General features: G+C 27.5%; 1 protein-coding gene across 2 annotated transcripts in view; it reads right to left on the bottom strand.

Moving 5' to 3' along the window:
* The window catches only part of LOC100208751 (transcription elongation factor A protein 1), a 30,005-nt gene extending 16,207 nt beyond the window's left edge, over positions 1–13,798 (bottom strand). Inside the window, exons 1-4 of one of the 2 annotated variants that reach the window (XM_065814481.1) lie at positions 13,432–13,798; positions 12,686–12,754; positions 7,973–8,078; positions 1,050–1,247 (exon numbers count right to left, since the gene is read on the bottom strand). In XM_065814481.1, coding sequence (XP_065670553.1) covers positions 1,050–1,247; positions 7,973–8,078; positions 12,686–12,754; positions 13,432–13,500 — 442 coding nt within the window. In that variant the 5' untranslated portion in view covers positions 13,501–13,798. The remainder of the gene's footprint in view (positions 1–1,049; positions 1,248–7,972; positions 8,079–12,685; positions 12,755–13,431) is intronic. The other variant, XM_065814482.1, reaches the window with a different exon arrangement.
* Positions 13,799–14,615: the final 817 nt, after the last annotated feature.

The raw sequence follows: 14,615 nt of genomic DNA, 5'->3' as shown, positions 1-14,615 counted from the left end.
TTTAAATTCTTTTCCTATTAGCTGATTGGCTTGATGTCACTTTTCTATTAACTGATTGGTTTAACATCATTTTCTATAAAATGTGATTTTCTATCAATTTGTTGGTTTGATGTCATTTTCTATAAAATGTGCACATTTTTTATAATTTTTTTTTTTTAAACATCTTTGTTTCCAACAAGGCTGCAAGAACCACTAGTTAGAGTTGGGAGTTACTGTAAGAGAAAAGATGAAGATTAGAGCTAAATAACGATTGACAAACAATTTAAAAGATTGCAAATTATATGAATCAGGAAAGCAAGAATACGAATTCCAAAGAACTGATGTTCGAGGAATTAAACTAGAGGAATAAGAGTTTTTGGAGCATTTAGGAACAGTCATAGATAAAGGATGACACTTAATTGAATGACGAGTATCATGAGAATGAATTTTAGTAGGTGGCACTAAGAGACGCTAGCTCTTTACAGCAGTGCCCATTATAGTATTTGTAGAAAAGAGAAAGAGAAGCAACATTACGATTATATAATAATGAAAAGTCTACTTTGAGAAAAAGACTTAAATTTCTTTTATTATAAATTAAGGAACTATCATATAAAGAACAGAAAAAGGAATAAAATAGATTATAAAATATAGGATCATATGCTTACTGGGATTGTATTTACTTTATTTCAATTTAAAATAAATTTTACTATTGATTTAAGTTTTTAATAGTTTTATGAATTTTATTTTTTAAAGTTTTTTAAAAAACTTTTTGATTTTTTCTTTGAATTTCTTCATTCCCTATCCAGGCCCCCTATATTGCATATTTCCCAAAATAATCACTGATTATAATTGAGAAATCAATATAATACTGCATTAAAGTAAATCTAAAATTTAATTTTTATGAATTTAAGAAAACTTTCTTAATATTCTATCAACTACATAAATTATAAATTATTAATTCTGATGAACTTAATAAAAACTATTTCTCTTAATATATATTATTTATTTAAGGTCTTATTTTAAAAACCTAAAACCTAAAAGGTACATGTACAAAATCTATAAAAAATTACCTGGATTGTTTTCATTTTTTAAAGAACTAGCTATCATTTGTTGGCATTGCGATCGAACAGCTGCATCACCTTTATTTTTATTGTAACTCTTTGTCGCAACTGAATTGGATGAAGGTTTTTTAATGTCTTGATTAGATGAAATAACAGTAGAGCTATCATTTTCAGGAATAGATTTAGGTTTAACTTTATCTTGACTATCTAAAACAAGTTAACCACATACGCACACACATATATACAACCTTTGGAATTAGAAAAAACAAGGTCAGCAATAATTTGCTGACCTTAAACACTTTAAGGCCGGCAAGACCCTAATTCCAAGGGCTATATATATATATATATATATATATATATATACTTATCTTACTTTATGGGATTTAGGTTTGCACTGTTCTAATCTATTTTGCTCACTTAAAGATTTAAAACCAGACAGTTTTTTTAAGGAAAAGTAGATTAAAACAAAGAATTATGAAAAAATCGATAAAAACTTCCAAGTCTTAATAATACCTGTCTAAATCCAATTCCTCGATCATTTTATATATTATTACTCCAATTTAATGTTTAATGCACTCAGTTACAATTGTTATAACGAATGTAATAGGCTAAAAAAGAATCTGCCAACATGCAATTGCAGGACTTGGGATGAAGCGGGCGCGATCGCGCCGCGCTCATGAATCATGTCTGTAAACAATATTTTTAAACCTTCTAGGCACGATAAAAAATGCTCGCTTAGCTTATAACGAGAGTATAAAATCACACTCATTCAAAAAATTGGGATGGAAAAAATAATAAGCTTTTATATGGTTTTTTTATAAAATATTTGTAATTAAATTTTTTAGGTAATGATAAAACTTGTTGATTTAACAGTAAAACTCTGTCTTCCTTATACTTATATCCTTATACGTAGTACTTATATAAAATATAAGCATTAAATCATTTGCTTTCTACGCATTTCTGTTATGCTGTTTTGTCAGCATATTTCCGTTATGCACTAACATAATGAATAAACAGTTTGAAGTCGTTACAGCTAATTTCAATAATGGAATGTTAACTATTTTAACCAAGTGCGTGTGGAAACACAATGTGAATATAAAAATGTGCAAATGAAATAGGAATAGAAAATTAGGAAATAACTATTAGAAAGTTAGAGCTTCTGAATATTTTTAATTTTGTAAAAACGTCAAGTAAGATTTATTTGATTTATTGTTAATAATATTCCACACATCGTTTAAAATAAAAATAAATTTTCATAATGAATATTTTTTTAAATTCATTTTTGTATAGTTTAAATAAGAAATTATAAAAAAATATATTAAATAATTATTAATTAATTTACGAAAAAAATTAATTATTAAAAAAATATCAAGAAATAAAAAAACTGTTCATCGTAAATATTAAGTTAACAACGTTTTAAATACATTTCAAAACAAGGAATGCAAAAAATTTTAGCCACAAATTTATTCTTCAATACTATTATAAGAACTTATTAAGCACTTGCGTTTTTGTTTGGTTGCATTTTTTTTACCATTGATAGTTTAAAAATATAGTGATCTGGCGCAAATAATAAACAAGAAGTTGGGAAGTATAAAAAACTACATTGTTAAAGTATTATAAATGTGCTGTTGTAGATATTACTTCAAACATTGACAAATGAAAGTCGTATAACAAATATAAAGCTTTTTAAAAACACAGTCTTCTGCAATTTTCAAATTTCAAGATCGCTCTTGCGGCCCTGAACCTGAGTGCACATAGTTGTGCTTGATGACAACATATTATAATTTTACGAGCGTGATATAACATGCTTGGCGATTTTCTTCATCACAAGCCCTGTATATATATATATATATATATATATATATATATATATATATATATATATATATATATATATATATATATATATATATGTTTGCAAGTATTTAATAAATAGTAAATGTATGCATAAAATTATAATATATTAAGTAAATTTTTTCCTAGCCCGACTATCAACCCCTGCTAAACCTTATAATCTTACCAGAGCCAGGTTTGTAAAAAGTCCCATTTTTAGCCAGAGCCAGGACCCTAGTTACTTATTATTGACTTGCTTTTTCTGTTTTCTTGTTGGTTTAATAAAATCCAGAACTAAATTTGAAAAATTTATTAAAATTTTACCAAGATGAGTTGAATTATAAAAATGCAAATGTATAGGCTTAATTTTTTTTCAAAAGTTTTGAATAATTTAGTTAGAGTTATCACAATTAGATTGTGGTCTTTGTTAAAACAGAAATATAAAACATTGTAAAATGTACATCATTAGTAAGTAAATTTAATGAAGGAAAAACTTATAATAATAATCTGACTTTTTTATTTAATGCTTATAAATATTTTATTAAATCTTTATTTCAATTGTGTTTAGAGCTTGGAGCTTGCAACTAAAGGAGAAGAAATGATTATAAAGCATACTGATCCCTTACATTCATAATTTAGCATAATAAACTTGCTAAACTTTTTCAATCAATGGACAAATCGAATTAAATATTTTTTTCTAAATGTAATGAGGAGGGATATTGGAGGAAGGGGGAGGTCTTGAACAGGTGGATAGGAACTTTTTTTTTTGCTTCTATAAGTGAGTTTATACTTTTTAATTTTTAAGACCTAAACTGGTTTCTAAAAATTGGAAAAAAATATAAAATATAAAACTGAATTTTTTTGTTGTAGCTATGAAACAGATGATTGATAAGAAGTAAAATTTAACAAACAGGGAGAGGGAGTCTCAACAAACTCAGGTGGGCAGGAAAATATTCCAAAAATGAATAAAAATCAACTTCATCAAATTAATAAACATCAACTTTAGGCACCTAAGAGTACTGTCTTTTTTTCCTTTGATTTAAGTAACAAATTCAAGTAAATTTGACTATTTTTTTTTTCTGTTTCAGAAAAGACAGCTCACTAATTCGTTGTAACAACTTTTACTAAACTATTCAGGCTACAAAATAAAACAAAAAAAAAAAAAAAAAAAAAAAAAAACAATCAAGCTACATAGGCATTTTTTTAATTAAACTCAGCCCCAGTAAAATTTAAAATAAAAGTAAAAGTTTAAAATTTCAGGTGTTATGTTAATTATTAACATAAATAACATAAATAATAAAACTAACTATGAAGCAATGTTGCTCGTCTGTCATAAATAACATTTATCATAGCATGTTCATATAAATAAACTAATTAAAGGTCAATTAACAGAACCAAGTTTCTATGTAATCACACTGCTTTCATCTCTGCAAAACTTAAATTGAAAAATAATTAAATGGACATCACTTTTGAATAATTGTCTCACCAAACACAATCCTTCAAGTATTAACCACTGTACATGTAAACTAGTCGAAGCACAAGAGAGAAACAGAAGAACATACAAAGAGATTAACTTTTTTAACTATTTCATTTGAAGGAAACAGAAATATCTATTAAAAGTAAAGACACTTGCAACATATTCTATAGAGAAAAAGCTGTCTGGATTTAAGTTGGCATTTTCAGTGTTCAAAATATATTAGGATAATGCCTCGCTGAATAGGAAAAAGAAAAAAAAAATTTTCATAAGAAACTTTTTTATACCTTTATATAAGGAAGAATATTTTTTATACAAAATAAAAAAAAAGTATAAGTATAAATAGATTTTAAAAATAAGATTGGAATAAATAAAAAAAATATTAAAGCTAATAAACCAATAAGAACTTAAAAAACTTTTCTTTTTGTGGGGAAAGATTTTAGGATTCATTGAGGAATTGAAATGGATTAGTTATTAAAATATGGCGCATACTTTGTGCAAGGAACAAAATAGCTATTTTAATTGATCCTTCAGCTAACTGAGCAATGATTGATTTTTTGAAAGGGTTTACAGAGGGCAATAGTGCGGTAACAAAACACCAGATAAAAATTAAAATTACTATCTTAATTTGAATTTATGAATACAGGAAATACCTTAAATTAAATTAAGATTTTTTCTTTTGAAACTTATTTGCAATTTTTTCCAAATTTAACAGAAATGATCTTTTATGATTCTTAAAACTAAATCTTAAATTTTTAAATTTTAATAAAGCTTGATCATCAACTTGAAGGATATAATCACAAAATAGCTGTATTAATTGATAACAAAAACACTAAAGAAGAAATTTAAAATGACAGCCTAATCATTCCTGATATCCAAAACTATTTGGCAAATACACAAAATACCCATAAAGCAAGCCGTTTGAGATTAGGTGTGTGGTCGTTTAAACAAAATGGTTTAAACCATAGTTTAAACCAATCGAAAAAATATAAATTTAAACCAAACTAATTTTTTGTTGAAAATATTAAAACCAATTGGAGTTGCTCTAGATAAGTTGCAAAGAGATCAAACAAAAACAAGGAACACTGTTGAAATTTTTAAAGAGCTGATAAAAATTTTAACATTTTTATCAACTGAAAAAAAATGTATCAAGTGAAAACTAGATATCTTTAGCTGTCAGTGATGCTCATTTCTTTGCAAACAAGCTAGATCCTAGATATTTTGTATTTAATCTCTCTGAAAATGAAAATGAAGCTGCAATGACCTTTGCAGATAAAGAATTTAAGAAATTGTTACCAATAATATTCAAGTTGAAAGCCAAATCTGCTCATTTCGATAAAAGCTATTTGTATAGTGAATCTGTTTTAAAAAATGTATTTATAGAGATTTCCATCACTATTTTTAAAAAAAATATATCACCAATAGGTGATACATTTTTAAAAATAGTGATGGAAATCTCTATAATCTTTGGACTGCATCATTATCATGGATATTGAAGGTTTGTTCAACACACCAGTGCTGAAATTAAAAGAATTTTTTTAACTTTTGGGCTTGTTCATTCCAAGTTAAGAAACAAAATGGGAGTAAAAAAAGCTGCAAAGCTTGTTTTTATATACATAAAATTAAACAATGATGTATTGGTTGATGAATTACAGCAGTAATGTTAATAGAAAATATAATTTACTCAGGTAAAATGACTAATGCTTTTTTTTAAATGAAAAAGTAACTTTAGCTAAATATGGCTTTTTGTTAAAAAAAGGAGTTTAAACCAAAAAACCATGTTTTTTTTTTTTTTTTTAAAAAAACACCATGTTTTTTTTAAAAAAAAAAAAGGTTTGTTTGCAACCCTGATACAAAGTCAGCATCATGCTTAGATAATGTAACACTACATATTTGAAGCACAGCTGATAGTTCAATATTGGGTTTGCGTTAAGATTTTTTCAACCGATCATTTTTAAAATGTTTTATTCACTTAGTAGACATTAGAAAAAACTAATGCTTCAAAGTTTTTGAATAATTTAGTTTCAAAGTAATTAAGTTTGGATTAAATAACTTTAAAACTTCGATCTTTTATAAAGTCTATTAAATGAAACATTTTAAATTTAAAAAAAGACATTTATATGTTATTTTTATAGTTTATTTTAATTTCTCTTTAGTTTAGCTTAATTTTTTCAGTGCATTCAGTGCGTAAAACATGCAAAGAGCCATGGCCAAGTTGTCAAAACAAAATATTATAGGAGTGAGATTAGCCGTGCGACCACATGCCTCTCGTCAGAAAGCTTGTATTCAAAGATGATAAGAACAGCATAAAAATGGCTTTAAAACCAAACAGGCCTCATACTAATTTCGAGAAGCTTATCTAATGCCAAAGACTCAATGATAAATTAGGAATTAATCAGGCTAGTGATTTTCAGTGTTCAATTTAATAATCATTAACATAATTGACAACAGTCAAATAAAATTTCCATTTTTTCAATTTATTTTGTAAATTATTTTTCTGAATCATTTTCTTATTTTATTATCAGTTCATGAATTTATCTTATGCATTGCAGATGCCGTTAATAAAATAATTTACTTTTTCCTCATTCTTTCCAATGGTTTTCAACCTTGGAAAACAAAGGACAAGAAAGAGTTGATTATTGTGCACATTGAACAAAAAGGAATCCCTGTCTATTTTGTAGTATTTGTTAAGTTTAAGGACAAAATAAAAGACAAAGATGGTTCAACCACTCTTGTTTCTTCATATTTTGAGGATGGTCATAAATTAAAAAAATAAGAATCAAGAGATTGGGCTTGACTTAATTATATTATTATTATGTCTAACCTTAACGTTTAAGGTATTAACTCTTCTAAGTAAGTAAGAAAACCTGCAGTCAACATCACGTTATTAATAGACAATAGATTTAGTTTAGTGATAAATCCTATTTTTGAAACCTCTTGAATAAAATGATACTAGGATTGCAACAAATTATATTAGCAACAAAAGCAGCAATGACGATTTTAGTTCTACATTAGATTGGGACGACTAAAATTATATATTTTTTTGACTATATTAACTGGAATGATTTAAAAGTTCATTGAGATGCAATTGTTGTTTTAAGATATGATTGTTTATAAAATTAATTAAAAGTTTTTGTTAGATATAATAAAAAATACATACTTATAGACACTTAAAAAATTATATACAATATTCTTTGATATTTTAAATAAAAATCATTAGAAGTTTTTTTCGCATATTGAAAAACATTAATAAAGATAAAAGTTATTTATTTCTATTGTATTTTTGTCATTTTGTGAATGATTTTAAAATATGTTGGTAGCCGCAGTCAAATTGTATGATCAGGTATGATCAGTTAAAACTGTTCACAGTTTTAACTGATCATACCTGACCAAGACTAATATATATATATATATATATATATATATATATATATATATATATATATATATATATATATATATATATATGCATACATATATATATAATATATATATATATATATATATATATATATATATATATATATATATATGCATACCAAATAATATTAAAAAAGTATTAACTATCTTTAAAAAAAGCCTAAAATTCTCAAAAAGCATTGTTTATTACATAATAATCACCTACCCAATAATTTTTTCCATGATTTTATAAGTGATTTTGCAATAATTTGAACATCTTCCCTGTCACTTGCTTTTCGAAGTACATTAACAGTCATTCCTATCCGTGTTTTCTGAAGTAAAATATTTTGTAAATTTTGCTAACATTTTTTAATTTAAAATAGTAAACACAGCAAGAATTAAAAATAAAATGATGAATTAAAGATTAAGAAAAAGAAAAGGGAAAAAAAAGAATTTCATTTAGACAATTTATTAAAGAAATAAAATGTAAATGTTTAAATAAATTTTTTGCATGTTCATATAAGATTTGCTTTTCAAGCAAAGGTTAGGAGAAAGATTATTCTTTTTCTTTTTTTTTAATACATCTATCTAACAATTTTTAGGGACTTATAAGTTCTTTACAAAAAACTGCTTGTCCATTTATCAAATCCATTACATTTAAAATCAAGCTCATAGCATAAATAGCTCATAAATAGGTGACAGTTTTGCTCATAGCAAAACTGCCACCTACTACGGTTTTCTCTATTTATCAAGTTCATCATATTTTAAGTCCTAATTCAATTTTTTATTTAATTATATCTACCTACTATTTATCTTTGTATGAAATATTATTATCATGCTTGTTTTTTTAATAGCCTCTCTTCTTTTACATACATTATACAAAAATTGTAAACATATTCAACCTGTTTTAACAGTCAAACTAGAGCCTGCCTCATTGTCACAATACTGTGTATGTTTTCCTTTTCTATAAATGCTATGATGGCTGCTGCTCAAAAAACAATTTAAATATTCTAATTGATTAAAGATTTTGTTAAACGTATAGATGAATTTTTTTTTTTTCTTTTCTGAAACTGTAAAAACTATTATCTCATGACTTTTTGTCACATCATTCACATGTTTCTACATGCCATTCATACATCACCATTTTTTTACATCATTCACATGTTTCTACATGCTTTAAAAACTTTAATTCATCTTTTTTTTTCTTCCTACAAACATAAGCTTAATTGGTCTTACTAGTTTACTTAGTATAGTAATAGTGGTGCAACCTTTTTGGAAGCAAATTTATTGAAAAAAGTCTGAAATTGACATAAAGCGCAGTGATAACTTTGTACCTGCATAAAATTCTCTTTGGCACACATGATTATCAATGAAATAAAATGTTGAAACTATTTTTAAAATAGAATTTAACATTATCACATCTATCTGCTATGATATAACGAGCCAAATTTTTCTGATTCAATAATGCTTTTTAATTCAAATTAATTATTTTGTATATGTATTGTATCAACTATTTATTTTTAAGAGCCAAAATTTTCTGATTCATTAATGCTTTTTATTTCACAACTATTTTGTATCTCAATTGTATCACATTAATTATTTTGTATTTCTCTATATAAAATATCTGCAAACTTATAAATTAATTATAACAATGCCCTGCTGCCTTGTAGAGTATGCTTTTTCAGGCAAAAGTTTGTATAGGGTGTTTTTTTGGGTAAGGTTTCCCAAACTCTGTGGTAGCTCTCAGAGAAGCTGAATCCATCAACAGCTGCATGAGAGTGTTAACAGTGCCATGTTGCGCATGGATGGTGTCCCTGTTAATGCTTTTGGTGCGTATTGTCACATAAGAAGCCCTGTTACTACTGAAAAAATTGCATAGCTCATTGGTTGGGAGGCCATGCTCTTGAATGAGTCAAGTTTTTTTTAAACTTAAATACGCAAAAGTAAATCAAAATATTAAACATACAAAAACCATTCCTACCACCTGACTGTTTTAATATATCTTTTACTAATATTTGTGGTCTGCGTAGCAACCTTCCATCCGTTGAATCTTACCTCATAAAATTCACCAGACTTGCTTGCTCTTAGTGAGACTAATTTAAATTCTGCTATTTCTTCTTCTGATCTCAATGTTGATAGGTACTATCCTTTAATTCTCAAAGACTCCAATAGTCACATGCTTGGCTTAGGGGTGTATATACACATCAACTTACCTATTTGCCATGAAATCAGGTTCGAATCCTTTGACCGTTCCTATATGTACTTTTGCTTAGCACCTCTTCACTCTATCACCTTTCTCTTTGTTCTTTATCATTCTCCTTCTTCCCTAGACTAAACTCTTTTAGATATAATTTCTGATCAAATTGAACATGCTCTCTCTTTTTACCCATCTGCCAATATTGTTGTTATTGGTGACTTTAATGCTCATCACACTGAATGGCTTGGCTCTAATGCCACTGACCCTGCTGGCACTAAAGCCTATAACTTCGGCATTTCCCAATCTCTTTCCTGACAACCCTAATCATTTACCTTAACTCCTTGATATAAATCAAGTCTCTGATCCTAGTTTGCGGTCAGTTTCTCTTTTTTCTTCCTTAGGTGGTTATGACCATGCAATGATCTCTTTAAATCTTTCATCTTGTGCTTCATTTTCAGACTCAACCTATTATCGCACTACATAGTACTACTCTAAAGCTGAATGGGATTCTTTTCATGATTTTCTTCGTGACAGTCCTAGGGCTGATGTCTTTTCCCTCTCAACTGATAAATCTGCCTCCTACATAACCTCCTAGATTCAGGCAGGAAAAGATGCTTTTACTCCTTCTTGCCAGTTCCAAGTCAAGCTTCAATCTACTCCATGGTTTTCACCCTCTTGTGCAGCTGCTATATCTAATCATCATCATTTTTTTCATCTTTTTCAAAAGAACAACTTTCTTGAGAACAAACAGATATTTAATATTGCAAGAAATCAATGAAAAAAAGTGCTGTCAGATGCTAAGCTCCATTATTCTCAGTTCACTAAATCTCATATCTTATCTCAGAAGTTAGGCTCTAGAGACTTTTGGCTAATCTTCAACAGCGTTGTTAACAAAGGAAGGTTTAGCATTTCATCTCTCATTCATGGGACTGATCTTATTACCTCTGCCAAGGATAAGGCTGAACTATTTGCAAAGAACTTTTCTTCTAATTCGACTCTTGAATCTTATGGCCATTCTCTTTCTTCCCTTCCCATCAAACAGGTTAACCCATTGTTAGACATTCAAACCACTCCAGCTTCCGTTGCTAAAGTCATATCTCGATTGAACACTTCTATGGGTTGTGGTTCAGACAACATTCCTGTCACAGTCTTAAATAATTGTTCTCCAGAACTCTCTTCAATTTTTTTAAAACTATTTAATAAGTGCTTGACTGAGTTTTTTTTTCCTACCTGCATCTGCAAATGGCATCTGTTGTTCCAATTTTTAAAATTCCGGTGAGCATTCTGACACAAATCAAATTATCGTCCCATCAATCTCCTTTCTGTTATTAGCAAGATCTTTGAGTCTTTGATGGACAAATTTCTCACATCCCATCTTGAGTCAATAACTTGCTGTCAGACAATCAATACGGTTTTCGATCCTCTTGCTCTATTGCCGATTTACTAACTGCTGTGACTGAAAGATTTTATTGTACATTAGATGGAGGTGCAGAGGCTAGGCTATTGCTCTGACATATCTAAGGCTTTCAACAAAGTTTGGCATTTTGGTCTTCTCCATAAGCTTTTTTTATATGGTGCATCTGGGAAAGTTTTCGAGATAATGAAATCGTTTCTTTCTGACCGCTATAATAAAGTCATTCTCAAAGGCCAACACTCTTTATTTCTAACAGTCTCTAGGGACCTCAAGATTCTATCCTTGGCCCTACTTTATTTCTTATCTACATTAATGATCTACCCAACAAACTTACATCTAAAAGTAGCTCTTTTTGCTGATGACTCAACTTTATACTCTTGACAAAAAGTTTTCTCTTTTCGATCGCTTAGAACAGGCAGCCGATCTTGAATCTGATCTCACTTCTGTAACAGATTGGGGCACACAGTGGCTTGTAAATTTTAACTCCAACAAAACTCAGTTATTTACTGCAAACAACTATCTCAGTACTGTCAACATTCCTATATTAATGAATGGCAACCTTCTCACTGAGTCCTCTTCTTTACGTCTTCTTGAATTATCATATACTACTGACCTGTCATGGAAACTATATATACAATCAATTGCTAAATTAGCATTTGTTAAGGTTGCTTCTCTTTATCGTGCTCACCATTTTCTCTCTTGATTCGATTCTCTACCTCTACAAATCTCTTATTCATCCTTGTACGGAACACTGTTATCATATTTGGGCTGGTTCTTCTAATAATGCTTTTTCTCCTCTAGACAAGGTTCAAAAACACATTGTAAACGTAGTTGGACCCGGTCTATCTGCTAAGCTTGAACCTCTTTCCCATCGTCATAAAGTTGCATCTCTTTCTCTTTTTTACAAATAATATTATGGTCGCTGCTCAAAGGAGCTTTTATCTCTAGTTTCATCAGCTAAAACTCATTCTTGCTTGACTCGTTATTCATCAGTCTCATTATTTTACTGTATCTTTCCCTGCATGCCCAAAAAACTTTTATTCCTCTAGCTTTTTTACCCGCACTTCAAGCCTTTGGATCTTCATGTTTTCCTTACTCATACAACCTTTAACTTTTTAATTCTTTTGTCAACCGTTTCCTTGCTCTATAACTCTATTATTTTTTTCTAGTAATTCCCAACCTTATAGAGGTTGTTTGCAGCCTTGTTGGGAGTGAATCAGAATAAAATTAAAAAAAAAAAAGAATAAACACTTAAAAAGAAAACTACTATAAAAGTAGCATTATTAGAAAAAAAAATATAATAAAAAAAAAAAAAAAGCAAACCATACCTGCAAAATATCTAATGTAATAGGAAGTTTCTTTAGTTGATTTAAAAGATCACTGGCTGATTCATTGTTCTAAACATTGAGTAGACTAATAAAATTAATAACATATTTATCTTTAACTTTTAAATATAAAGCATCACAAAGTTAGTTTCAAGTAATACATGTAGTAATGGTGTGACAGTAAAATGGTCATTTTTTACCAAGAGGTACAGAGTTTAATCTAATCACACCACTGGAAGTACCATATCTAACTGCTTTCTCAGTGCTGTGGTTATGTTTGACATTGTTTCATGTTTTAAAGGGGAGTATAACAAAAATTAAGAAAAAAAGACAACAAAAAAAAAAAGAGTAGTTTCCTCAACTATAGATCTTAGGAAAGTAACATGGGAAGCCTCTTAGATCTTAGGGAAGTAACATGGGAAGCAAAATAATACACTGTGTTTTTTTTAAGTCTAGTGCCATAGACTTAAACTTTTCTATTTCAAGACACCAAAAATCTTATTTTTTCCATAAGGAGTCTATAACAAAAACTCATCTAAAAGAGAGAAATTGTCCTGCTTTTTACAGACTGTAACTTTGCACTTAACTCTGTAAAAAAAAACTTAAACTTGTACAAAAGAAATTAACTTTAATTTTATTTTGTATTATTTCTTGTGTTTTAAATAAAATATCTACATTTATCAACTTTTCAAAAAAAATAATATTTTCAAAAATTTATTTATGAAATGTTTATTTTAAAATTAAATTACCGAATTACCATCAGCAACCAGCTTCTCAAGTTGACGACTGAGATTTAACACATCGTGTTCCAATGGCATATCAGCTAACTATAAATTTAAGACGTGCTTGTTTACCTGCAGTATATTAAAATGCATTATTTTTTCTAAATATTCTAATAAAATAACTTTTTTTTATAAGTAATTTGAAATAAACTTAACAAAGTAAACGCCATCAGTACAAGATGAACTTTGATAAAAAAAAAATTTATAAAACATCAGTTTTTACACAATTTTTTATCAGTTTTATTTTTGATAAAAACTTAAATACCCGAAGGGAATTTTAAAATGTGTACTTTTATCAATAATAATACTTTTATCAATAATTGCTTTCGACATTTTTTAAAGATTATTTTGTAAAAGTTTTATTATAGCATTATTTTACATCGGATTAGGGCAAGGAGAAAGGGATCCAAAATTGTACGACATAATTTATGTATGACCCCTAATAATCTATTTTATTTAAATTAAAATACAAAAAAAAAGAAAAGATACTGTTATTTATGCTTTATATTAAATGAAAAAAAAATTATATGCATGGGAAATAAAGTGATTACTTTATTTCCCATATCAAAATTCCAGTTATTTAGAGAAATTTGCTAAAAGGAGACGAAAAAATGGTTAGACTTAATTTGAAAATTTCAATAACCAATTAAATGATTTCCAGGTATAAAAAAAAAAACAGTATAAGTTAATCAGTGTTTGACTTACTGGGATTTTACTTTCTATATATATAAGATAAATATGCATATATATAATAACATATATATATATATATATATATATATATATATATATATATATATATATATATATATATATATATATATATATATATATATATATATATATAATATATACATATACATACATAAATATATATATATATATATATATATATATATATATATATATATATATATATATATATATATATATATATATATATATATATATATATTAGGGTGGTGGTAAAAACAACTTTTTTTGAAAATGTCAGCTGACAACCCCAAAATGTGTTTTATATAATAAAATAATACTGGATTTAAAAAATTTTTGAATAAAAAATATTTTTACGGGTGCCACAAGGCCCTTAAACATCAAACAGGTCCCTAATAATATAAAAAAAAAAAGTTTTTCAAAAGTATGTCATGTTG

This window comes from Hydra vulgaris, chromosome 12, assembly GCF_038396675.1.
Source record: "Hydra vulgaris chromosome 12, alternate assembly HydraT2T_AEP".
NCBI classification, from domain to species: domain Eukaryota; kingdom Metazoa; phylum Cnidaria; class Hydrozoa; order Anthoathecata; family Hydridae; genus Hydra; species Hydra vulgaris.
This window is presented reverse-complemented; position numbering and strand designations above follow the sequence as displayed.